This window comes from Nycticebus coucang, chromosome 4 (assembly GCF_027406575.1).
Source record: "Nycticebus coucang isolate mNycCou1 chromosome 4, mNycCou1.pri, whole genome shotgun sequence".
NCBI lineage: Eukaryota > Metazoa > Chordata > Mammalia > Primates > Lorisidae > Nycticebus > Nycticebus coucang.
In genome coordinates, this window is record NC_069783.1 from 41614996 (window position 1) to 41642404 (window position 27409).

A 27409-nucleotide genomic window follows, 5' to 3' on the forward strand; every position below is an offset into this window, starting at 1 on the left:
GCCCACCACAATGCTCGGCTATTTTTTGGTTGTAGTTGTCACTGTGGTTCAGTGGGCTGGAGCTGGATTTGAACTCGCCAGCTCTGGTGTTATGTGGCTGGTGCCTTAGCCTCTTGAGCTACAGGTGCTGAGCCTTAACATTTGTTTTTATTTATAATTTAATACAGATATCTGTGAGAACTGTGATTCCCCCATTTCACAGAGGATGAAACTGAGGCCAAGAGAGTAGAACCAAACAATGCAGGATGAGGTGACTCCTGATTCAAGATCAGTGTTCTCTCTCTAAGATAGCACTGCCCTTCAAAAATTTCTTTTCCCAAACAGGAAAACACTCCCAGGGGTGAAGGTGGCGGGGGTGGGGGGGATGAAGAAACAAAGGCAGAGAGAGAATGGGAGAGAAGACAGGTATTAGAATCTCTTAAGGCAGCAACTAGAAACCAGAAGGTCTAGTGTAGGGGCAAGTCAGAGAATTGTCCAGACACTACCAGTTTTGAGGAAGGAGCCAGAGTGAAGCGTCCTTCAAGTGTTGGCTCACCTTGGGAGAGGTGGAGAATGCAAACAGAGTCCACTGGGGCCCTAGACATTTACCCCACATCATTGTCCTCCCTCATAGAGGCTGCTTTTTACTGGTAAGGAATTAGACGATCAGTGAGGGAGAGGACAAGGGGAATGTCTCCCTGGTCACCTACACCCAATTCTAAAAGGCTATGGGGAAATATTGGAGGCTTCTGAGCCTCATTTTCCCCTGAATGGGTCAATACGGTGGAACCCCCTCTCCCCTCCACTGTAATCTAGCCCACTCCCCACCTTCCCTGTTGGTGTCTGTTCTAGGAAGATGTGCATGAGTTCATTCTGGATATGGGAGACCTTTCTTTCTGCTCAAGGTGAAAGTCAATGATTCATATGGCTAAAAATGAACTTAAGGCCACCTATCAATAAAAGCTTGAAATGAAACACACACAAAAAGTTAAATTACCCTGCTATTTAAATTATAGCAAGGAACATAAAACCTTATTTAGTAATTATAACCAACACTCAAATATGTAAACTATAATTACATGTTATAGACCAGTAAGAGCAAAATGAGGAAAAAAGAAGAGAGGTTGGGGGGTGGGGTGGGGGGAGGAAAGTCACAGACGAGGAGTCCAGAGGCAGGAAGTGAGACCAGGAGGACAGCCAGCGGGAGGAGATGGGGAGGCACAGAGAGGCATTTACAGGCTAGGAGGGGAGGGGACTCAGTCATGTCCTGGACAACACGTAGTAGTGGACTATTACTTACAAGTCCTACTGATTTTTATCCTTAAATATTTAGATGCCTCAACTGAAATGGGAGAGCCACAACAGCCCACTGGAGAAGGGTTGCTGGATTAAATACAGGACATTGGCTGGGTGTAGTGGCTCAGGCCTGTAATTCCAACACTTTGGGAGGCCAAGATGGGAGGATGGCTTGGGGCCAGGAGTTGGAGACCTGTCAAAGCAACATAGTGGACCCTATCTTTACAAAAAATACAAAAAGCCAGGCATGGTGGAGTATGCCTATAATACAAGATATTCAGGAGGGAGGATCGCTTGAGCCCAGTAGTTTGAAGCTACAGTGAGCTACAATGATGTCCTTACACTTTAGCCTGGGTGACAGAGCAAGACATTGTCTCTCAAAAAAATAAAAAATAAATACAAATACAGGACACCAAATCTAAATTTTAGGTAAACGACAAATAGCTTTTTAGCACAAGTAATTCCAAATATTGCATGGAGCATACTTACACTAAAAAATTATTCAGTGTTTATCCGGAACTCAAATTTAACTGGCTGTCCTGTATTTTTATTTGCTAAACAACCCTGCATTGGAGACCAAACCATTCTTTGGATGGCAGTCTCAATGACCAGGCTAATATTTACACTGAGGGCCAAAGGGGAAATCAAGTTGAAATCACTTTTAGAAATGAGGAATGAAGCAACTCAGAGATTTTGCTAAGCAGGATAGAAATCAGCGTCCCTCAAGTGTGCTTCTCCATTAGCTATTGATTTCCAGCTATTCTTGTACAGTACAGATGAGACTGTTCTCAGCCCCTCTCCCTGGCTAGGGTTATAGAGACTGAAGAGAGTAACTATACACAGGGCTCATGCTGGACCTGTGGATGACTAGGCCTGGTGGTGGGGCCTCCTGAAGATTCTGGAGGTTCTAAGGTGGAGAGTGAGCCTGCAAGAGCACTAAGAATGGCTGAGCTCAGGGGTTAGAGTGCTGGCCTTCTGCACCGGAGTAGTGAGTTCAAACCTGGCCTGGGCCTGCTTAACAAAAAAAAAAAAAAAAAAAAAGCATTAAGGAAGGAACCAGCAAACAAGATAACAGTCCATAAATTTTAGAATGTTAAAAAAAAAAAACTTAACCTTAATGTTACTTGCTATAACTTTCAGAGAACAGTATTGAGCCTGTTTCACCATGGTAAGAGGAGAGGGGCAATGATGCTGCCCCTTAATAAAAGATCCAGGTTCACCCAGCACTGAGTAGGACCATGGACACTGGGGAAACCTAGAAAGGTTATGAATCACACCCACTGGCTACAACAGAGAGAGCCCGAGACCTTCAGTTCTCTGCATTCCCTCCCACTGATTCTGCCCACACATCCAGCCAGTTCATGCATTTATGCTCCCTGCCTCGCTGCTATAGGCAGCATTCTTAAAAAAGGACATATTTATATATAATAATAAGCACCACTATCATTATAACTTGAAATAGAATCATCCCAAATATCCTGCTCAGCTACTTGCTTTTCTTTTTTTTTTTTTTTTTGGTTTTTGGCCGGGGCTGGGTTTGAACCCACCACCTCTGGCATATGGGACCGGCGCCCTACTCCTTGAGCCATAGGCGCCGCCCGCTACTTGCTTTTCTCAGGTAATAATTTATTATGGACACCTTTACATGTCAGTTCATATAGATTTACTCCAGAGTCTCATTTTGTCGCCTCGGAAGAGTACTGTGGCATCATAGCTCACAGCAACCTCAAACTCTTGGGCTCAAGTGATTCTCTTGCCTCAGCGTCCCAAGCAGCTATTTTTAGACACTGGGTCTCTCTCTCTTGCTCAGGCTGGTCTCGAACCTGTGAGCTCAGGCAATCCACCCACCTGGCATTCCAGAGTGCGAGGATTATAGGCGTGAGTCACTGCACCCAGCTACTCCATTATTTTTAACTGCCGCATAGTATATAAATTTACTGATACTATGAGAGATGCTCAGGTTTCTCCTTCTTTTCCTGTTATAAACATGTTGATTATTTTCTGAAGGTTGGCCAATTAAAAAAAATTGAAAGAAAAAAATCTTACACATATTATCTTTGCATACTGTGCAAATATTTCTATAGGATAGATTCTTAGAAGTGGAATTACTGCCTCAATTGTCATACATATTAAAAAAATCAATTTCTTGGATGGTGCTTGTGGCTCAAAGGAGTGGGGTGCCGGCCCCATATGCCAGAAGTGGCGGGTTCAAATCCAGCCCCGGCCAAAAAAACTGCAAAAAAAAAAAAAAAATTAATTTCTTCTCTCTTTTTTAAGATAGTCTCACTTTGGGTAAAGTGCCATGGCATCAACTTAGCTTACAGCAATTACAAACTCCTGGCCTCATGCCTCAGCCTCCTGAGTAGCTGGGACTATGGGACTACAGGTGCCCGCCATAATGCCTGGCTTATTTTTTGTTTTTAGTAGAGACAGGGTCTTGCTCTTGCTCAGGTTGGTCTCGAACTCCTGAGCTCAAGCAATTCTCTTGCCTTAGGCTCCCAGAGTGCTAGGTTTACAGGCATGAGCCACCATGCCTGGCCAACCATAAAGTATGATCATGGTTATTGCCAGCCCAGGTGCCAGTTAGTATGGGGAAATGACAGAGAGGTGATATCCTAGTTGGCATTTCTGCATTAGTGTGGCTAAGCAGTTTTTTCATATGTGTATTATTCATGTCTTTCTTCTTCTATAGACTACCTAGTTTTTATCTTTGCCTCTTTTTATGTTATCGTCCTATATTGACTTTTAAAGACTTCCTCCTATCTTGTGGATAACAATCTAATTGCCTAATATACTGCAAATATTTCCTCTGAGGAGAGCTTCAACTACTTAAATACTGTGTTTTTATCAGTGTGGCCCTCGGTAGAGTCTTTAATTTTTGTTTTGTCATTGGTATAACTTATTTAGAAAATTTTACTTAAATATCAAAACGTTTATATTTTTGTTACATATGTTTTAAATATCTAAGTGGTTATATATTTTGTTGTTATATTTTTGTTTTAAATTTCTAGCGTGCTTGCAGTGGGGTCAGAATATAGCCTGGAAAGTCTCCTATTTTATGAAATTGAAATTTTCTTGGTGAACTACAACAATCAATTTTTGTAAATTTTATGTAGCTATTTGAAAAAGATGTTTATTTTCTATCTATAGAGTACAATGTTTACAAATGTCCAACCTTTTAAATATGGTATTCAAATTCTCAAATCCATTACAACCTTGTTTATGTTAGGTCTACTTGATTTTTTTCTTGAGACAGTCTTGCTTTGTCACCCAAGCTGGAGTGCAATGGTGCGATCACAGAGCACTCTAGCCCCAAATTCCTGGGCTCAAACAATCCTCCTACCCTAACCTCTGGTGTCGGCAGGCACTATTACATGGGGCTAACTTTTTATTTTGTTTTATGTTATTTTATTTCATTTATTTTTCCTTTAACAATCTGCAAGTCTTAATTCCTATTTCAGTTATATTAGTACTTTATTTTAAACTTTTATTTCTTTCTAAGTACATGAAATTTCCATTTTGTTTTATGGTTTTATATCACAATAGTGCACATGCATTTCTCTACAACCATTCCAACATAACTCCTTTGGAATTCTTTGTTATCTCTAATGTGTGACTTTACCAACATAAACAAGATATCTTGAAGCCATACAAACAAAATTTCAAATGACTAAATTTTAGATGCATAAGAAATAGTTATCAGATATGTTCATCTCCAACAAGACCCTGCCAAAGTGTTTCTCCTGATAACAGCAGTTAAGTCAGAGCCTTCAAAAAACAAGGGCAGAAGCTCCTGCAGCTTAAGCCTCCCATAGTCCTAAGCCTGACATAAGTAAGGCAAAAGCATCTGTCCCCAAAACTAAATGGGTCTCCAGTATTTCCACTTACTTGAGCTTTCAAAGCTAAGCAGCCCAGACGTATCTATCTATATATGTATATACACCATCTTGGCTCTGGTTCCATTAATTATGCCTGAGAGTTAACACTCATCCAAGTCCAAAGGTGCAAGAACATATCCACTGTATGGTGATGGGCAGGAGCAGACTGTAAAAGCAAAGACTGGTTGTGCTAGTGCAGCCACGTGGGCAGTTTTCTGAGAAGTCCTGCTAAAAAGACCAGTGGAGTAAGAACAGTCAATGGACTGGAAGGGACAGGAACATTCTTCTCCTCCACCTACTACCTGCCACCCTGCTTTAAAAGGTATGTGGTGTTAACAAAATTTCGTTGTTGTGGTGGTTTCTTTAAAAATCACGACCTAGTGCTGCTGCATTTCTTCTTGCTTCTTCGTTTGACGCGTCGCGCTAGCTGCCTGTGGTATCATATTAGGAATCCCATTGAGGATAGAATAGGCTGTTCCCAGCTCTTCATTAATCAATTCATTTGTTGGTGCTTCATATCTGAGTGGCTTCTTGGAGGGAGGACACACCAGGAGCTCCAGCAGCGCTGTCAAAGCCGTGGGGACAGCTCCTCTACCTTTTTGCTCCGGTCTGCCAAGTACTTGGGTCCTCCGCAGACCCAAGGTGAGCCTGCAGCACGCTCCACTCAGCATTGTCTGGCAGCCGCAACCATTTCTCACCTTTCCCTCTGCTCCTATTTATTTTTTGAGACACCGAGTCTCACTCTGTCACCCTGAGCAGAGTGCCATGGCATCATAGCTCATAGCAACCTCAAACTCCTAGGCTTCAGCAATCCTCCTGCCTCAGCCTCCCAAGTAGCTGAGACTACAGGTGCCTGCCACAAATGCCCAGTTAGTTTTAGAGACGGGGTCTTGCTCTGGCTCAGGATGGTCTCTAACTCCTGAGCTCAAGCAATCCACCCTCCTCAGCCTACACTGCACCTGGTTTAGTAGTTACTTTAAAAATATTTGAAGGGCGGTGCCTGTGGCTCAGTCGGTAGGGTGCCGGCCCCATATACCGAGGGTGGCAGGTTCAAACCCGGCCCCGGCTGAACTGCAAACCAAAAAATAGCTGGGCGTTGTGGCGGGCGCCTGTAGTCCCAGCTACTTGGGAGGCTGAGGCAAGAGAATCACTTAAGCCCAGGAGTTGGAGGTTGCTGTGAGCTGTGTGATGCCATGGCACTCTACCGAGGGTGATAAAGTGAGACTCTGTCTCTACAAAAAAAAAAAAATTGAAAATTAGCTGGGTGTGGTGGCTCACGCCTGTAATCCTAGCACTCTGGGAGGACGACGCGGGTGGATTGCTCGAGTTAAGAAGTTCCAGAACAGCCTGAGGTGGGTGTTGTGGTGGGTGCCTGTAGTCTCAGCTACTCAGAGGTTGAGGCAAGATAATCACTTGAGTCCAAGAGTTTGACGTTGTTGTGAGCTATGACGCCACAGCACTCTACCCAGGATGACAAAGTGAGACTCTGTCTCAAAAAAAAAACAAAAAAACAAAAAAAAGAACATTTATTTCCTAAGGGCATCCTTTCGGTCTTGCTGTTCTAAGTACGATCCCTTGACCAGCTGTATCAGCAGTACCTCCGGTGTAAGAAATGCAGATTCTTGTGCCCTACCTAGACCAATGGAATTAGAATCTCAGTTGGACAACGTCTTCAGGTGATCTGTGAACGAAGTGGGACTACTGCTTTTGAAGGCACTGGCCTCCTTTCCTTGCTTCTGTGGCCTATGTAACTGTCTCTTGACGTTCCTACTTAGAATCTGTGAAGGCTGCCATAGAGAGCCAAGTCATCAGCAGGGAGGGTTTTTGGTTCTCTGAGACTCTGAAATTATTCCCCCCCCCAACGGGGTAAGCCAGCCAGCTCCAACCTAGGCGAACCTACCATCACTCTCAGCTCCTCCACACACAGCTGACAGGCTCTGGTTCTAGCAGGCTATGTTATGGGGCACCCTGCCTACTGGGGATTGATTTTTTAAAAAATTTCTGCAGTTTCTAGGGAGTGGATGTTGTGAAATAGAGTGAAAAGAAGTTGAAGTCTGAAATGTAGTGAACTTCTCCTTGCCCTTACATGTGAATGATGATTTGTTGATAGAAGCTGCTTTTTCAAAGATGAAAAACAACTGAAGATTTATGGACAAGGCTATTTAAAAAGACCCAGCACTGCTTGTAGCCAATGTGGAAATAATGTCAGGACATTCCTAGATCTATTCTGGATTGGGAGAAAGGAGGGATGGGATAAGTCTGGAGAAAAAGAGAAGGCAAGAGGATAAAGGGAGGGTTACAACTGGCTGGGGAAAAACACAGGAAGGTTAGCACTTTGGAGGATTTCTTATGCCTTTCTGTGAGTTCTACAGTACTGTAAACATGATGACCATTTCCAGCGAATGGTGGGTGGATGAGAAAACGAGCTTGCTTTGCTGGTGCCATTTTTCCTAAGTCTGTGCCATGCTGCACAAACCTTCTGCATGATGTCGGGGAAGATAGGGGTTAGGAGAACTGTGCATTGGAGATGAATGAACATTTTATCTGAAACTGGGAATTCTACTTCTACAGGTCTTACCCCTCACTGTGTGCTTGGGAAGCTACCAGAAAAATATTCCTGCCAGTTTCTTGAAGTCAAATCTAAAATATGTGGCCAGAAGCTTGCTCGTGGTTGGACCTGTACCTTACTTACAGCGACTGCTATCCCTCTTGTCCCTGCAGGGAGAGGCAGGAGCACTCAAGAGGACTCCTGGGAACAGCCCTGACACTGGGCTACCTCCTGTACCTTGTGGGTGTAAAGCCAACATTTTTGAGTGTATGTTTTATAACCACACCTTCAAACACCTAAAAACAAGAGTGTGAAAAACAAAAATGGGACTCACAATTGGAACCTCAATCACTCTGCTGGCTAGAGAAATGATAAAATTAGAGTAACTTTAATTCCCTTGTCTTGGCAAGGAGAAACTCAGGGCCAGACTCGTGCAGGGCCTTTGCTTAAGTGCTTACAGCAGCTCGGCTCCCACTTAAAATGTCTGTTATCACTCCTGTCTCCTCAGGGAAGTTATTTATGAAGGAAGCTTTCCCAGCCAGGCATCTTTAACAGGGACTGGCCCAGACAGGAGGCATGGAATGAGAAGTCCACAAAGGCTGTGTGTTTGAGGTGCTGTTCAATTCTACTTCTTCAGACACGCCCAAGCTGTAACTCAAAACCTGAAAACAACCTGAATCCTTTTCCAAACACAAACCAAATCCTTTATGTCAAGTTCCATATATTTTCCTAACTTCATTCCCCACTCTGACCCACTCCACAGCAGAAACCAATTTTCTTAAGAGTAGGTTCTTGCGAGTTTTCCTCCCAAATGTCTCATTTGGAACAGATTAAGGGGGTAGCGGGTGACAATCTTATTTTTTCCTTTTCCTTTTGAGAAAGATTCAACACATTTGAGACTTTTTTTTTCTTCTTTTTTTGGAGACAGAGTTTCATTATGTCACCCTCGGTAGAGTGCCGTGGCATCACACGCTTCCCAAGTAGCTGGGACTATTATACCTGTCACAACGTCCAGCTATTTTTTATTGCAGTTAAAATTGTTGCAGTTTATTGCAGTTAATCATTGTTGTTTAGCTGGCCTGGGCTGGTTTCGAACCTGTCAGCCTTGGTGTATGTGGCTGATGCTGTAAACACTGTGCTACTGGCACCAAGCCACATTTGAGACTTTGAAGCAGAACCACTATGTTCTAAGACTGGCTTTTATAAGAACAAGGGAATTTCACTTCCTAGTATGATGGGACTGGACTCCATGGGGAGTCCTTGTCAACCTGTCCTGATCTAAGGACCCTGGGAAAGTACTCCCTTTGGGAAGCTATGCACTGATGCCAGCGCTTAGTCCACCCATCAAAGCAACTTTGGAATTCTTTTTCTGAAATGGCCATAGAGTTGTCATAATATGAGGTGGGACAATTAAGTTCACAAATTCATCCTAGAAACAGTGTTACATACCTCATTGCTAAATATCTCTATAGTCACCACAAGACGAAGGGAAGTACTTCAAAGATGACCATAGTGATATTCAGCAATGAGGTATGTAGCACTTTTTTTGGATGAGTTCTCTAACTTAATTTTCAGACCTTGTACATTTGTATCAGGCATTGTCACATCTTTACAAAGAGACACTCTGAAAGGTTTCAACATGCCACTTTATCTAAACCTGCATACCCTCTCCCACACGCATAGAATCCAACCCTCCCTGTGATGCTCTGCCACCGCCAGGGCACTGTTCATTCTGATCTTCTGCCTATATGAGACCTCCTGCCATGGGATTCTCATAGTCAAAAACAACAGAAGCCTAGGCTATCACACTCCAGGAAGGGATCTTCTGAGAGATTTGAAAACAGAATTTGGAGGAGTTTGTGGGTAGATGAGGGCCTTACAATGCTCTGACGCTCCCCCTTACACCTCCTTGGGTAAGAGCAGGATAGGGAGGAACGGGGACCACCCCAGCAGCCTATGTAGAGCCCTTTCTTGGGCCCCACTCTCCTCGCAGAACTTCATGATCAGTAATGCTGTGAAAGTCTGGGTCTGACAATCATTTAGTTGCTGAGATAGAGGAGAAAGTCTGCAGGTGAATAAACTTGGGTGGGAAAAGGGCAGGTGTCAGTGCTGGGTGAAATGTTCAAGAAGGATGCTCCCTAAGGAGTTAACCCGAAACTGAGGCTTGGGGGGAGGAGCTGCCATCCATCAGGCTCCTGGGTCATCCTAACCAAACCAGGGGTGAATGAAAATGGGGATGCCCATCTGGTTATCCTTGACAAAGTGGTGACCCTAACTCCCCAAACTGGCTTAGGTTCAAAAAGGACTATTGCTCGCCACAGTGAAAAGAGAAATCCTATATCCTGGTATGGCCTTGCTGAGCAAAGTGAAGGTTTCTGAGGAAAAGGAAAGCTCAGAAGAGAGTCAAGGCCATGAGCTACAGATCACCAGGCACTGGGCTTGCCCTGACTGACAGGGGAGACAAAAGCCTGCCAGCCGCATCAACACCAGATGGTCTAAGCCCCTGTGTGACTTATCATCACCTACGGGGGTCAGTCACCTTGGGCTGAGGGAGCTTGGCTTTCAGGACCAGCAAGAGTGAAGACAAAATGATGCCAAAATGACCCTCATTTCCTCGAAAGGAGACTGTTGTTGTATCTCTGGGGCTTAGTCACTGGGAGGTCATGGAAACAATCCCATTGCCCTAGCAACCAGGCCTAGCCAGGGTACTCACTGGCACTTGCAACCTGCTAGCAGATTTGAGAAGGGAGCATTAGTTTGCATCTGCTTCTGTACCTCATGGGAGCCAGCTGCCAGTGACGCACTCACTGGGACGCAGGTGAATGTCAGGAGGCCCAGGCTCCCTGGGACAGCAAGCGATGGCAAACGCAATTTGGTACGCGGCAACTGGAGCTCCACTCCACTGTGACAGCCCACTGCAATTGGCAGTAATAGGGGTGGAGGCGGGGATGATGGCCGCCTTGATCAAGCATCTCTGTTCTGAAGGATTAAATAAGAACACAGATAATTAGTTTCCATATAACTACCTTCCTAAAACTGCCATTTCCCCTCACCATTTCGCTTGGGAGTTAGGATTGCAATTCCTAACTTCTTAATGTTTCCTCCCTTGGAACACTACAGACAATACAGAGGCAGAGAGGGCCGGGAGAGACCAAGGAGTCGAATCTCAAGGCTGACTCAGGGTGTGGTTTTATTTCTGGGAGATGACTGGTTTCACAGAACATTTTGTTCTTCCCACCCGTGTGTTGCTTCAAGTTCCTCCAGGCCCTCTTTCAAGGCAGTGTTCCATCCTCTCTGCCCTCACCCTACAGCACCATATCTCACCCTGCCAATTTCTCTCCATTCCAAGAGTCCAGATTATTCTCTGTGTATTTCTGTCACTTCCTCTGCGCAGATGAAATCTTAGGGGGTGGTAGAGAGAAGTACTGTCCTGGTCTCAGGGGTCTGTGTTTTAGACCTCATTTTTCTACTAATTATGTGACACTGGGGAAATCATTGGCTCTAACAGTCTTGAGTGGTGAGATTTCCTCTCCTAGGACAGGGACACAGCAGCTGTAATATAGGACCATAACTATCTCCTGCTCCAACTGTCCCCCTGCCACAGGTTATTCTCTTCCTGCAAGACAAACTCTGTTTATCTCAGCTCTGGATCCCCAATTCGTTTTCTTAGGTTATGACTCCAGTGTTTTCTTTCAAACATACTAGTTAGTTTAAAAGAGCTTTGATGTACCCCTTTCTCTTAACTTCGCGGTTCTAAACTAGAGGCCAGGTTTGGACGCTTTCTCCTGTCTTAGAGGAAGTCCTGAAAGTGCAAGACTTTTGTCACAACAGAAACTTGAGCTTGGATAATTATTTTTCACAGGACTTTGGGACCCATTACTTGAACTCTCTGAACTTCTGTTTACTCATAAAGCATAGATGGGGGCATGGTGGTACATGCATGTCATTCGAGCTATTTGAAAGGCTGAAGTAGGAGGACTGCTCGAGGCCAGGAGTTCAAGGCTGTAGTGTGCCTGTGAATAGCCACTGTGCTCTAGCCTGGGCAACATAGTAAAACTATGCCTCTAAAAAAAATAAATAAATAATTTTTTTTTTTTTTTTTGTTTGGAGACAGAGTCTCATTCTGTCAGCTGGGCTAGAGTGCTCTGGCATCAACCTAGCTCACAGGACCCTCAAATGCCTAGGCTCAAGCAATCCTCTTGCCTCAGCCTCTCAAGTGGCTGGGACTATAGGCACCCACCATGCCTGAATAATTTTTCTATTTTTAGTAGAGATGAGGTCTCACTCTCACTCAGGCTAGTGTCGAACTCCTGAGCTCAAGAGATCCTCCCACTTTGGCCTCCCGGAGTGCAAGGAGTATAGGTGACTCCACTACCCCTGAGTTACATATTATTTTTCTTTTTTTTTTTTGAGACAGAGTCTCAAGCTGTTGCCCTGAGTAGAGTGCTATGGTATCACAGCTCATAGCAACCTCCAACTCCTGGGCTCAAGTGATTCTCCTGCCTTAGCCTCCCAAGTAGCTGGGACTATAGGCGCCCACCACAATGCCCGGCTAAATATTATTTCTTTTTTAAATGGAGAAAGTAGCAAAGTACCTCATAGAGTGTTGTGAGTATTGAATAAGGTAAAATGAAGCAGGAGCATCTAGAGGTTGGTGATGAGGTGCTCCTCCACCCACCCCCCCGCACTGTCCCCTGGCCTGCTAGAGTGGTAAAGTTGCCAGAGAGAGAGCCCAGGAAAGTGCTACCTCCCCTACCCCTCCCAGGTTCACTCATTCTGCACTGGCTGTGGTCTCTCACATAGGACCTGATGATCAACTGACCAGTCCTCTCCTGCTGAGCACTTCCCAGGGCCTAGGTGTGTGGGCCCCTGTGGATAAAAAACTCTCGCTTTAGAAATTCCATCCTGCATGAGATAGGATAGGATGATGAAGGAGAGATGGAGTTAGTCTAGGATCTGTCACAATGCCCAGTCTTATAGGTGATCAGTCAGTTCCTTGTTGAATTACTGTCTCTGGAAGGAGGTGGAGACTGAGTTAGCTAATTTAATCTGCCATTATAAGGATATATTGTAACACCAGGGCAATCTCACAACATAGAATTGAAACAGAATCCACCCCCCTCAACGTCAGGTAGATTCTAAAAGCCTTAATCTCTTTATTGTATTTAACTACTTTGATTTATTCATTCCTGCATTTATTCATCTAACTGATCATCAAACAGTGATTTTTATTGAGCACCTATTTTGTTCCAGATTCTGAAAATATAGCAGTGAACAGAACAGACAAAAATCGTACTCTCAGCCAGGTGAACGGCTCATACCTGTAACTCCACTACTATGGGAGGCTAAAGCAGGAGGATCACTTGAGGCTAGGAGTTCCAGATCAGCCTGGGCAACATAGCAAAAGCCTGTCTCAAATTAAAAAAAAAAAAATTCCTATTTTCTAAGAAAGTTTCTTTAGATGTAGAGAGACAAATAACAAAAACTATGCAGAGAATTAAGCCCATAGGGTGAAGTAAGAGCAAATGTTTGGGTGGTTACTGTAGTCTGGGTGGTCAAGGCAGGCCTTCTAGTAATGACATTGAAGCTGAGATTGGTAAATGAGGTGAAAGCTATGTTAATTAGTAGGATGTAAGCACTCCAATTTGTACAAATAATCAACACATTGAATCCCATAATGGCATAAATGCATTTATGATCTATGTACAAATGATTTAATAAAAAAATTATATATATAAAAAAAAGAAGCTGAGATTGAAATGATATAAAGGAGTCAGCCCATGAGGAACTAGGACAAAAATATTCCAAGCAATGCAAAGGCCCTGAGGCTAGAATGAGCTTGTTGAGTTGGAGAACTTCAGAGATGGCTGGAGTGGCTGGAACAGGGAAAAGGGTGTGTGTTTAGCAGGGGCTACATCGGGTAGGGCTTTGTACATTAATTTAGAAGTTTGGGTTTTATTCAGAGTAGACTGAGAAGCCAAGGGAAAGTTCTTAGTGGAGAGCAACATCATCTGATGAGTGTGGAGGCAGGACGACCTGGCTGGAGGTTTTGGCGAAGTCTAGAGCAGAGATGATGGTGGCCTGGAGTAGCATGTGAAACAAGCCTGGTGGAAAGGCACTTTGCAAGTATTTGTTGAATGAATGAATATGCTTGATCTGACCACTTCTTGCCTCACACTTAAATAGTAAGAGAAAAAGCTGTAAAATCTCAAGTGGGAGTAAGAGAAGGAGTCAGAAAACAATTTAGAATTTTAAAATAGGCACAAAGAAATGATGGAGGCAAGTAAGTTTAACTTTCTTGAAGAGGAATTTAGGTCAGGGAGAAGGTTATGCGAGGGGAATAATTCTTAACTTTTTTGGGTTATTTTTCTTTAGAAAAAGGTACTTGGTACATACATAAATTTGAGTCTGTGGCCAGGCTCTGGCACCACAGAACAGACAGGCCACCCTGCAGACAGTGTTTCTGAGTGGATAAGGAAAGAACCTATTAGAAAGCAGAAAGAGGAGGGAGGTAATACTTGGGAGAACCCTTGACCCTATGAACTAGTGGGAGCTGAAAAAGCACAGGGTCCGAGGCTAGTGGGCAGCCTTAGAGGTTTCGGGGGTGGAACCATTTGTGACTTCGTGTGAAGTCCCACATGCCTGGGGCTTTGCTCACTGAGCTATCTCACCATGGAGCCACTGCAGAATGTCACAGTGACCCAGGACTCCCTGTCTCTCCTCCCAGGGCTACCTCCTGCTTGCTCAAGGGTTGGAACCTGTGAGAAGTGTCTGTACTTTCACGCTGGCTCACAGGCTCTGCGTGGGTGAGGGTGGCACATGTGTACATATGTAGGAGTGTGGGTGGGAAGGAAGCATTTTGGGGGCCATTGGGTATATGTGGTGTTTTCCTTCTCCACCTTTTCCTGGGTCACAGGACTGCTTCAACTCGGCCCCTCAATGATATGTGCCCACTTGCACTTGCACCACTCCATTCTCTACTACTCTCATGTTTTTCTCCATCTTGCTCTTCTACCTTCCTTCTAACCTCCATCATTATTCCAGTCTCTATGAGTCCCCATGTTAATCAGCACAGAAGGCTTGTTCCAGGTATACTGCCTAACCCAAGGCTCGGGTCCCCCCAGCCTCAGGTAGGCTCCCTGACCTTACAGTCTTGAGACTCAGACTTCAGAGGTTAAGAGTGAGGAAAGGCCAAAAGACTATAGAGTTGCAAACTCTTAGCCTACAAGACCCAGAGAGTGAATCAGGAAGACTGCCCCTCTAGTTTGTATGAATCAAGGCAAAACACTGCCCCCTGAGCTGGCTCTAGCAGTGAAGGTCCATCCATCTGCTTGTTTCTGAGCTCTTCCTTGTTTCAAAGGGCATTCTCACACTCTCTGGGGAATTTGGGGCTAACTGTGGTAAAAGATCAATCCATCAACAGAAACTGAGCACCCACTATGTACCTAATAGAATATAGTCTCTAATCTCTAAGTCCATGAGAACTATTTGGGAAGATAAAAATAAAACCCATATGATAATGTGTGAGATAATGATAAAATAGTAGAAAGGCAAAGACTATTGGGGTGATATGATAAGCAAATGCTACAGCAGTTCAGAGAAAGGGGAGAATCCTGGAGGGCAGAGTTATTATAGAGGTGAGATTCAATGCATCGCCAGTAAACATTCACCTCTGGCAGGATGAGCAGAAGTTTTATAGAACTTTTTATGGGCAAGGGGCCTAACAGAAGAGAGGGGCGAAAACTACTTGCAGCCAGTACTCCAAAGAAAAGAGCCACAGGTTGGTTAATTGGTCTGCCTGCCTCCTAGCCCCTGAAATCTTTTACATTTCTTTCATTAAAAAGTTTCCACCAAAAAGTCAGCCTTATTGAACAAGGGTTCAGACAATGGGTATGAGATCTAGCACACCTTAAAAATTCCTGGTTGAATGGTTTCTCTTTCCTATGCTGCATCACCTAAAGCAGACTACTGGTCACCTGAGGAAATGGGATGGGAGAAGCCATCTGAATCAGGTGGCAAGCCCTGGTTTTAGCCGACAGAGGAGGAGAGGACAATGCAGTGCTAGGGAGGCAAGGGAGCCCAAGGGAGGTTCTGGAAGCCAGGGCCTTTGCCTGCCCTTTCCCCTATGGCCCCTCCAGCTCCCAGAGCCTCCATTATCACTGCTAAGTGAAACAAATGGGGTTCCATCTGGGGACCTTTTGATCTAGCCATCCCTACACTGTCCCAGAGTGTCGGACTCTCTGCAGCATTTCAAGCTAAACCGCATCAGACACCTGCATCAGAGTCAAGGGCTCTAGAAAAAGGAAAGCCCAAACATTCCTGCTTGTAGGAGAGCCTGTGGAAGAACCCCAATCATGGATTCTGACCATCTTCTAGCCATCTACTAGGTGTTTTTCTCCCCACCCAAGGTGTCGTTTGTTTTCTTATCATTTCTTCCCTCAAAAGCAGCTTCATAAGTGTGTACCTTCATAGGTTTCTCCCCTGCTGTTCTCACCCAGAACACCATCTGCCTAATTTGAAAATCACCCAAATTTAGTAACAAATTTAAATACTATCTAGGTTGTTTTTCCCTCACATGGAGGCCTTTGTTCAAATAACATCACACATTAAATCCTGATGTAAATAAAACAGAGACAAGTGAGCTGCTCAGTGGAAGAGGGCAGGGAATTGCAGAGATGGCCTCGAGTATCCCCTGCTCTTGAACTAGAGCTCTTTCCTGGGCATTCAATACTGAAGGTCAAGTCAGAGCAGGGAGAGGAGAAAGATGGGGCCTCATGTGGAGGCCAGCCCATACATTGTCTTATCCCAGCCATAAATTTCAATCCCTTCTTCCTAAGTCCTAGAAACACCACTTCTCCTATTCCTTCCATGGGCTCTGTAGCTGGTATGGGGTGGGGAGTAGGGGCAGCAGAGGGTCCTGCTGTTGGAGTTCATACTTGCAGGTCACAGGCTGCAGAGAGTTGGTCACAGGCTGTGAGTTTCATGCTTCCAGGTGAACCCTCACCTATGGGGTGAAGCTCACCTATGAGGACAGCAGGAGACCCCAGCAGACAAAAAAGGTAGACAACAAATCCACTCTTGGGAGGGCCATCTAAACACCTGGTTACTTTCCCCAGGCCTTCTAGTATCATTAAGTAATTCATACCTCAAATCTATACCAACTGTGCAGAAGAATATGGTCAAGGTAATGCAGTCTGAACAACTGGATTTAATGCTTGCCTCTTCCTTTACTGGTGCCCACAGGACCCATGACTACCCCTGTTCAGGAGACTGAAGCTCCCATTAGCTGTGCTACATTCTGGGGAGTGCAGGACAGAGCCTGGACAGTTCATTCTGTTCCTACAGAAGATAAATGTCTCCTTTTGCTCTCTCAGTTTCCTTTGCCGATCTCTCCAAGGCCTAAGGAATACTTTGTCCCAGATCAAGACAATTTGTGGCCTCTGAGTACCTCCTTAACTCTCAGCAGTTTCACTTCCTGAAATGTCACCGCCCAGGTTCCACATCAGAGCCAGAGGCGTGTCTAGGTATTTCCCCTGGATAACTGATAGGTTGGGAACTCTGAAAACATCTCATACTTTCCCTTCTCTTCTACCTCCCACAAGCAGCAGCTCCCTGCTGATTCTACCTCCCCAACTCTCATGATCAATTTTCTCCTCTCCATCCCAGCAGCACTGACAGCAGCTAATGAGGGTGAGAACCCAGCTGGTCTCTCTGCCCGTTCTTCAGCCCAAGCCCCAGTCCAGCTCACACTCGCTGCCAGAGAGACTCCTCAAACACATTCCTACTAACATTCTCCTTATTTAAACCCTCTCCAGGCTCTCCTCACCTACAGAAAGAAGTTGGTGGCTTGGCATTTGAACACAAACACCCTGGGGGTCCCCCTGCCTTTCTAGGCTTAGCTCCTGTTCTCCATTGCCTGGCCCTGGACTGTGTTCAGACCACACAAGACTACTTGCTGCTGCTCTATAAGCAGCCAAGCCCACAAGTTCTCCCTAACTCCAGGTTTTGGCTCCAGCTTTCCCTTCCGCCTTCAGTGTTCCGCTCTCATTTGTGCTGCATCTTTCCCTTCCTTTGGGTCAGCTCCATTCTCAAGATCCTTCCTAGACCCGAGTCAGGATGCAGCTGAACTTCCCATGTTCCTCCAGTAGGCTGATTGTTAGGAGACAGGCTGGGAGCAAACCTCTTTCTGTTTGTAGCCCTCAGCGACAACCTCTGATCACAAAAGCATGAAGTTCTTATGTTCTTTTATTGGAGAAAATTTGAAAATTAATTTTTTATCGTAATTTCAACTTTCCAAAGTCATTAAATATATAAAATTATTTCACTGTGGCATTTATTAAACCATTGATTTGGGGACAAGTGAACAACACGTATTTTTTTTTTTTTAGAATAGTTTTTTTTAGTTATTTTTTTTTGTTGTTGTTAGACCATAGCTGTGTACATTAGTGCAATCAAGGGGTACAATGTGCTGGTTTCTTATACAATCTGAAATATTCTCATCAAACTGTTCAACGTAGCCTTCATGGCATTTTCTTAGTTATCGTATGTAGACATTTGTATTCTGCCTTTAGTAAGTTTCGCCTGTACCCATTCTAAGATGCACCGTAGTTGTGGACCCACCCATTACCCTCGCTCCACCCTAACCTCCCTCCTCCCTTCCCCTTCCTTGGTCCTTTCCCCATATTCTTGTGCTATAGTTGGGTTGTAGCCTTCATGTGAAAGCTATAAATTAGCTTCACAGTAGGGCTGAGTACATCAGATACTTTTTCTTCCATTCCTGAGATACTTTGCTAAGAAGAATATGTTTCAGCTCCATCCATGTAAACATGAAAGAGGTAAAGTCTCCATCTTTCTTTAAGGCTTCACAATATTCCATGGTATACATGTACCACAATTTGCTAGTCCATTTGTGGGTCAATGGGCACTTGGGCTTCTTCCATGACTTAGCGATTATGAATTGAGCTGCAATAAACATTCTGGTACAGATGTCTTTGTTATATTGTGATTTTTGGTCTTCTGGGTATAAACCTCGTAAAGAAATTAATAGGATGGAATGGCAGGTCTATTTTTAGATCTCTAAGTATTCTCCAAACGTCCTTCAAGAAGGAACGTATTAGTGTGCATTCCCACCAGCAGTGTAGAAGTGTGCCCTTTTCTCCACATCCACGCCAACATCTCTGGTTTTGCGATTTTGTTATGTGGGCTATTCTTACTGGGGTTAGGTGATATCTCAAAGTAGTTTTGATTTTCATTTTTCTGATGATTAAGGATGATGAGCTTTTATTCATGTGTTTGTAGATCGTGCGTCTGTCTTCTTTAGAGAAGTTTCTCTTCAAGTCCCTTGCCAACCCTGAGATGGGATCACGTGTTCTTTTCTTGCTAATACATTTGAGTTCTCTGTGGATTCTGGTTATTAAACCTTTATCGGAGGTATAACCTGCAAATATTTTCTCCCATTCTGAGGGCTGTCTGCTTGCTTTACTTACTATGTTCTTGGTTGTACAGAAGCTTTTTAGTTTGACCAGGTCCCAGTAGTGTATTTTTGATACTGCTTCAGTTGCCTAGGGAGTCCTCCTCATAAAATATTCACCCAGGCCGATTCCTTCAAGAGTTTTCCCTGCACTTTCTTCAAGTATTTTTATAGTTTCATGTCTTAAGTTTAAATCTTTTATCCAGTGAGAGTCTATCTTAGTTAATGGTGAGAGGTGTGGGTCCAGTTTCAATCTTCTACAGATCGCCAGCCAGTTCACCCAGCACCATTTGTTAAATAGGGAATCTTTTCCCCACTGGATGTTTTTAATTGGCTTGTCAAAGATCAAATAACGGTACTAAACAGCTGGATTTATCTCTTGGTTTGCTATTCTGTTCCAGACATCTACTTCTCTGTTTTTGTGCCAATACCATGCTGTTTTGATCACTATTGATTTATAGTACAGTCTCAGGTCTGGTAGCGTGATTCCTCCTGCTGTGTTTTTATTGCTGAGTAATGTTTTGGCTATTTGAGGTTATTTCTGATTCCATATAAAATTAAGTATTATTTTTTCAAGATCTTTAAAATATGACAATGGAACTTTAATAGGAATTGCATTAAAATTATATATTGCTGGGCAGCGCCTGTGGCTCAGTGAGTAGGGCGCCAGCCCCATATGCCGAGGGTGGCGGGTTCAAACCCAGCCCCGGCCAAACTGCAACCAAAAAATAGCTGGGCGTTGTGGCGGGCGCCTGTAGTCCCAGCTGCTCGGGAGGCTGAGGCAAGAGAATCGCGTAAGCCCAAGAGTTAGAGGTTGCTGGGAGCCGTGTGATGCCATGGCACTCTACCCGACGGTGGTACAGTGAGACTCTGTCTCTACAAAAAAAAAAAAAAAAAAAAAAAAATATATATATATATATATATTGCTTTAGGTAGTATACACATTTTAACAATGTTGATTCTTCACAGCCATGGGCATGCTATGTTTTTCCATTAACATCTTCAGCTATTTCTTTTCTTAAAGTTTCATAGTTCTCTTTGTAGAGATCTTTCACGTCCTTTGTTAGGCATACTCACAAATATTTCCTCTTCTTTGGCACTACTGTGAAAGGAATAGAGTCCTTGACTGTTTTTTCAGCTTGGTTATTCTTGGTATATATAAAGGCTATAGATTTATGGGTGTTGATTTTGTAGCCTGAGACATTGCTGTATTCCTTGATCACTTCTAAAAGTTTTGTAGTAGAATCCCTAGTGTTTTCCAGATATACAATCATATCATCTGCGAAGGGTGAAAGTTTGATCTCTTCTGACCCTATGTGGATACCCCTGATGGCCTTTTCTTCCCTAATTGCAATGGCTAAAACTTCCATTACAATCTTAAAGAGCAATGGAGACAATGGGCAACCTTGCCTGGTTCCTGATTTAAGTGGAAATGATTTTAATTTAACTCCATTCAATACGATATTGGCTGTGGGTTTGCTGTAGATGGCCTCTATTAGTTTAAGAAATGTCCCTTCTATACCAATTTTCTTAAGTGTTCTGATCATGAAGGGATGCTGGATATTATCAAAAGCTTTTTCTGCATCAACTGAAAGAATCATATGGTCCTTATTTTTTAGTTTATGTGCTGAATTACATTTATAGATTTATGTATATTGAACCAGCCTTGAGACCCTGGGATAAAACCCACGTGGTCATGGTGGATAATTTTTTTGATGTGCTGTTGGATTCTGTTTGTTAGGATCTTATTGAGTATTTTTGCATCAATATTCATTACTGATATTGGTCTATAATTTTCTTGTTGGGTCTTTCCATGGTTTGGGGATTAAGGTGATGTTTGCTTCGTAGAATGTGTTGGGTAATATTCCTTCTTTTTCTATATTTTGGAAGAGGTTGAGTAATATAGGTACTAGTTCTTCTTTAAAGGTTTAGTAGAATTCTGACGTAAAGCCATCTGGTCCTGGGCTTTTCTTTTTAGGGAGATTTTTGTATAGTTGATGCTATTTCAGAACTTGATATAGGCCTGTTCAACATTTCCACTTCATTCTGGCTAAGTCTTGGTAGGTGGCATACTTCCAGGTATTGGTCGATTTCTTTCAGATTTTCATATTTCTGAGAGTAGAGTTTCTTGTAGTATTCGTTAAGGATTTTTTGAATTTCTGAGGGGTCTGTTGTTGTTTCATTGTTACCATTTCTGATTGATGAAATTAGAGATTTTTCTCTTTTTTCCTGGTTAGGTTGGCCAAAGGTTTATCTATTTTATTGACCTTTTCAAAAAACCAACTTTTGGATTTATTGATCTGTTGTATAATTCTTTTATTTTCAATTTATTTTAATTCTGCTCTGATTTTGGTTATTTCTTTTCTTCTGCTGGGTTTGGGGTTGGAGTGTTCTTCCTTCTCCAGTTGCTTGAGATGTCCCATTAAGTTATTAACTTCCTCTCTTTCCATTTTCTTGAGGAAGGCTTGCAGTGCTATAAATTTCCCTCTTAGGACTGCCTTTGCAGTATCCCAGAGGTTCTGATAGTTCATGTCTTCATTGTTGTTTTGTTCCAAAAATTTGGTGATTTCCTTCTTAATCTCATCTATAACCCATCTGTCCTTCAGCATAAGGTTATTTAGCTTTCATGTTCTTGTATGGGTATGCAGATTCCTGTTGTTATTGAGTAACTAACTTTATTCCGTGATGGTCTGAGAAGAAGCAAGGAATAATTTGTATTTTTTAAAATTTGCTGAGGTTAGATTTGTGGCCTAGGATGTGGTCGATTTTGGAGTATGTTCCGTGGGCTGATGAGAAGAATGTGTATTCACTTTTGTTGGGATGAAATGTTCTGTAGATGTCTGTTAAGTCCAGATGTTGAATGGTTGAGTTTAAATCTAAAATTTCTTTGCTTAGCTTCTTTTTGGAGGATCTATCCAGCAGTGCTAAAGGGGTGTTAAAATCTCCAACTACTATGAAACTGGAGGAAATCAAGTTGCCCATGTCTGTTAGAGTTTCTCTTATAAATTGAGGTGCATTCCGGTTGGGTGCATAAATATTAATAATTGAAATCTCATCATATTGAGTATTACCTTTAACAAATATGAAGTGTCCATCCTTATCCTTCCTTTTTTTGGTTGGTTTAAAGCCTATTGCATCTGCGAATAGGATTATAATGCCTGCTTTTTTCTGCTTTCCATTTGCCAGTATAGATGACCATCCCTTCACCTTCAGTCTGTATTTGTCTTTTAATGGAAGGTGAGATTCTTATATGCAGCAGGTATCTGGCTTGGGTTTTTGTATCCAGTCAGCCAACCTGTGCCTCTTTAGAGGACAATTTAAACCATTCACATTAATTGAGAATATTGATAAGCCTTTTGAGAGTCCGGTGGACATTTTTAATCCTTTTGTGGCTGTGGAAGTTGGAATTTGATCAAAATTTTCTGGTTGGGTTTACTTTTGTGGTGGAGGATTACGCTGGTCTTTATGGAGGATAGGTCTGAGAATATCCTGGACAGCTGGTTTAGTTATGGCAAATTTCTTCAACGTGTGAATGTCATTAAAGTATTTAATTTCTCCATCATAAATGAAACTCAATTTAGCTGGGTACAGGATCCTGGGTTGAAAGTTATTTTGTTTTAGGAGATTAAAAGTCGATGACCATCCTCTTCTAGCTTGAAAGGTTTCAGCAGAGAGATCTGCAGTTATTCTAATATTCTTCCCCTTGTAGGTGATGGTTTTCTTTCGTCTGGCTGCTTTCAGAATTTTCTCCTTCATATTAACTTTAGTGAAATTGATTATGATGTGTCTGGGGGATGTCTTATTCGGGTTGAGTCCTGCTGGAGTTCTGAAACTGTCTGCTATCTGAATTTCAGAAGCTCTTGGCATGTCTGGAAAGTTCTCTTTCATAATCTCATGGAGAAGAGACTCTGTGCCTTGTGAAGCCACTTCATCATTTTTGGGGATCCCTATAAGACTAGTATTGGTTTTCTTCGAGTTATCCCTGAGCTCTCTGAGAGAGTGATCTGTTTTTGCCCTCCATTTCTCTTCCTCTTTGAGAGTTTGGGAGCGTTCGAAAGCTTTGTCTTCAATGTCAGAAATCCTTTCTTCTGCTTGCTCCATTCTGTTACTGAGGGATTCTACTGTGTTTCTCAGATCTTTGAGGGCTGCAACTTCTTGTCTCAATGTGTCAAAATCTTTGGTCATTTGGTCTTTGAATTCATCGAATATTTGATACATCTTTTGGGTTACTGGGAATTCTAATTTGATCTTATTTGCTATCCAGATTCTGAGTTCAATTTCTGACATCTCAGCTATTTGTTTGTGCATGGGATCTTGTGCTGTGTCTGCCCCATTGTTCCTTGGGGGAGTTGATCTACTCTGATTATTTATTTTGCCAGAGTATTTCCGTTGATTTCGCCTCCTGATTGTTTTTCACCATTGCCCCTGGCCATCCTCAGAGTTGAGGAGGTGTCTCTCCAAGATTAGAGCCCAGTGGGATCACTCTATTGTTGCTGGATCTTTGTAGGGAGTGACCCTGTGTAGCTCCTCTGGGACTGCCCCAGCCAGGGAGTTCTGGTTGTGGGAGTAGCTCTGGAGTGTGACACACCCGGATCCAGCAACAGGGCGGGGGGTGGTGCACACAGTTCTGGGAGTGCCTGGTGCCCAGTGACTTTGGGACAGAGGGCCCAAGGCTGCAGCAGTCTCTGGCCAGGAGAAGGGCTCTGCGCAGAGGCAGGGAGGGCTCCTGAGGGCACATGGCTACCAGAATCCCTGGCCAGACGAGTGGGCCGGTGTGGAGGCACGGAGGGTACAGGAGGGAGGACACAGGGTTGCGCAGCTTTTCCTGGTCAGGGCGGTGGAGGCTTGGCAGACACAGATCACGGTACAGCTCTTACTGGGGTCCAGGCAGGTGCCGATCGCGGGTCATGGGTTGTGGCACAGCTCTTCCGGAGGTTCCACGGGTGTCGATCGTGTGTTGTGGTGCAGCTCCTCTGGGGGTCCGGCAGGTGCAGCTCTTACGGAGTTCTGGCGGGCGCCAATGGCATGTTGCAGCGCAGCTCTTACAGAGGTCCAGTAGGTGCCGATGGCGGTTCGCCAACAACATGTATTTTTAAGGTATTCAAGATTCAGTGGTGACTTTTTTTTGAAACAGAGTCTCACTCTGTGCCCTCAGTAGAGTGCCATGGCATCAGAGCTCACAGCAACCTCAAATTCCTGGGCTCAAATGATCATCTTGCCTCAGCGTCCTGAATAGCTGGGACTACAAAAGCCTACCACAATGACCAGCAAGTTTCTCTTGTTTTTAGTACAGACGGGGTCTTACTCTTGCTCAGGCTGGTCTCAAACTCATGAGCTCAAGCAATCCACCAGCCCTGGCCTCCCTGAGTGCTAGGGTTACAGGTCTGAGCCACTGTGCCCAGCCTCAATGGTGATAATTAACTCAGAACACACCAAAGAGAAAAATATTGGCAGAGTATTCTATAAAATCCTTGTAAGCTAAAGGAACGTGAAAAGTTACCATCAGTTGTTTAATATCCTTGAGAGATGTTAAAACAAGACAATATTATTCTGATGAGTCAATTACCTAACTTCTGACTAAAATAAAAAATCAGGGGGTAATTCTCAGTCCATAGCTACCTTTCAGTCTAAAGCAAAATGTCTGTATTATGTGCATTAGAAAATCAAGCTGTATCATGGAAGTTCTAAATATCAATAATCAGGCAGAACAGAGAGCCCCTAGGGAAGTGCTGCTTAGTCTGAAGGGTGTCACCATACAAGATCTTTAGGAATCTGGCTTGAATTTGATTTTTTGGATTCAAACACTGCTTATTAAATTTCTACCTTCAAAAACAATTTTTCTCTAGGATGTCCTAGAGCAGGGGTCAGCAAACTTTGGCTAGCAGATCAAATCTGGGAAGCTGCCTGTTTTTGTAAATAAAGTTTTATTGAAACAAAGCTGTGCCCATTTGTTTACCTATTATTTATGACTGATTTCTCATTAAATGATAGCATTGAGACAGAGACCAAATGAATAAGAAAGCCTGAAATATTCACTATCTGGCTCTTCACATAAGTGTGCCAACCTCCTGTCCTGGAGCAACAAGGCACTGCAAAAGGATAAGGATGAGATACCTGTTGACTGGCACGTGTTTTCTTGTGACATGGCGGTCATTACAGTTTCTGTGGCTGCATCTCTGACAGCTTGCTCCTCACTCTGCAAGAGAGTGAGGACACACCTCCAAAGAGCAAGCGTATCCTGCAAATCTAAGAAAACCAAAAGGAATTTGAATTAACTAGAATGTAATTGACAAGGCAAGCGCAAATACTACTTCAAATTGCTGGTGTAACAGAGTAGCACTGAATGAACAACAGCCATTCTTTTCTTTCTGGGTATTACAAGACCAAAGAGTCAGAAAAAAATGCCAGAAAAGAGAAGGCCCTAAGGGGACAGATTTGGAAATGCCTTTTTTAGGGGTTCTGGAGGCCACCAGCCCCAGGCCAGGCCTCTAGAAGGTACTGCCCAGCTGACAAGTCCCTAGTGAGTAATGATTCCCAAGAATGAAACTTTATGCATTAAGAGTGCCTTGGGGAAACTATCTCAGTGTTGATTTGCGTGTTTGAGCTTACAAATTCTGAAGGCAAAGTATCAATAAAGATTGTGCTTTGGGAGCAAGAAAGTCTGGAGAGGGGCCCATGATTAAGGTACCAGCCTATGTCCCTAGTATGTGGGGCCTACTGACTGCTATTACCCCTGGACATGGACTCTGTCTATTCGGCCTGTGTAGATGCTGCCATGGACGATGAACAGGAAAGGAAAGGATTATATCTGCCTTTGATCAACTGAAAGGAATGTAAGGTCTGAACACAAGGCAACCAGTTATCAAGAATAAAACTGTGTGTCTGTGACTCAAAATAGGGAGGGAATCACAATGGATGGCTGTAATTGAGAGAGACTTCATGAAGAGGTGAGAGGTGAGAGGTGAGCAGGGCTTCACAGAAAGGATACTTCTTGTACAGGTGGGGCTTGTGGAGGGCTGTTAATGGAGGACCATGGAAGAACACCATACAGCATCTTTTCAACATGGAAACTATCCTGTGCTAAGAACTCCCCTTGGTTTATCCTCTCCCTCATCTGTCTATGGAGAACTGGTGTCAGTTACTGACACTTTAGTCATACCAAGAATAGCAACACCTCCCTTTGGAGTTTTGTTCTCTTCTTGATGTTATAGATCTGGCTTTATAGTTTACGCAGTCTTTTAAGATTCGAATTGTTCTCTAGGGTTTAATACTTTCCTTTCTTGACATTTTCCTCTTTAACATGGTCATTTATGCCCCTAAGATCCTTCCCCCACCTTTTTCTTTCTCTTTTGAGATAAAGTCTCACTCTATTGCCTCAGGCTAGAGTGTCATAGCCTTAGCTTAGCTCACCGCAACCTCAAATTCCTGGGTTCAAGTGATCCTCTTACCTCAGTCCCTAAAGTAGCTGGGACTACAGATACCCACCACAATGCCTGGCTAATTTTTCTATTTTTAGTACAGATGTGGTCTTGCTCTTGCTCAGGCTGGTCTCAAACTCCTGAGCTCAAGGGATCCTCCTGCCATGGCCTCCCAGAGTGCTAGGATTATAGGCGTGAGCCACCATGGGAGGCTGATCCTTCCCTCTTCAAATGACTTTGCTCTACACTTGAATTGTCCCCATGCACTTCTGTCCTCTGTTTCTGCCCACCCGGTACTTAGTTTTCATGTTTTTGTAGGCCATCAGCCACCATTGGTGTCCATCCTTATTTCTTATAATGCTATAACCAGTATTAGCAATTATTTAGGAATCAATCACTTTGGCCAAAGACCCAATTTCACAAAGGAATTCCCAGTTATTCTGTACATATTTGGCCTGTTATGAGCTAGGTTAGAGGAGTCAAAGCCACCCAGAAAATGTGCTGCAAAATGATATTAACCTTACTGGAGAAGGTTGACCAAAGTTTGTAAGTCTTTGCTCTTAGTCCTCTAGTCCTCTCCCCTTCCTCGCTGTCATGGCCTCAAACTGACCCATTCATTTCTCACCTAGATTACTGCAATAGGTTTCCTGGAAGAGGGGATGGTTAGGCTGAATCTTGAAAGATAAACAGAAGTCAGTCAAGCAGTGGTTTGTTTAGAAAACTATTCCCTACCAATAATGCATAGGGTCCATGTGTGAGGGAGAGGTGGCTGATAAGGCAGGAGGGATAGGCTAGGGACAGAATTAGAAGGGCCTTATGA

General features: G+C 43.6%; 1 protein-coding gene across 3 annotated transcripts in view; it reads right to left on the reverse strand.

Annotated features, from left to right (window-relative positions):
* Positions 1–27409, reverse strand: part of THADA (THADA armadillo repeat containing) — a 372355-nt gene that overhangs the window by 23415 nt on the left and 321531 nt on the right. For all 3 annotated transcript variants that reach the window (XM_053589884.1, XM_053589885.1, XM_053589883.1), the window contains exon 36: positions 25286–25417. In XM_053589884.1, the coding sequence (XP_053445859.1) occupies positions 25286–25417 (132 nt within the window). The remainder of the gene's footprint in view (positions 1–25285; positions 25418–27409) is intronic.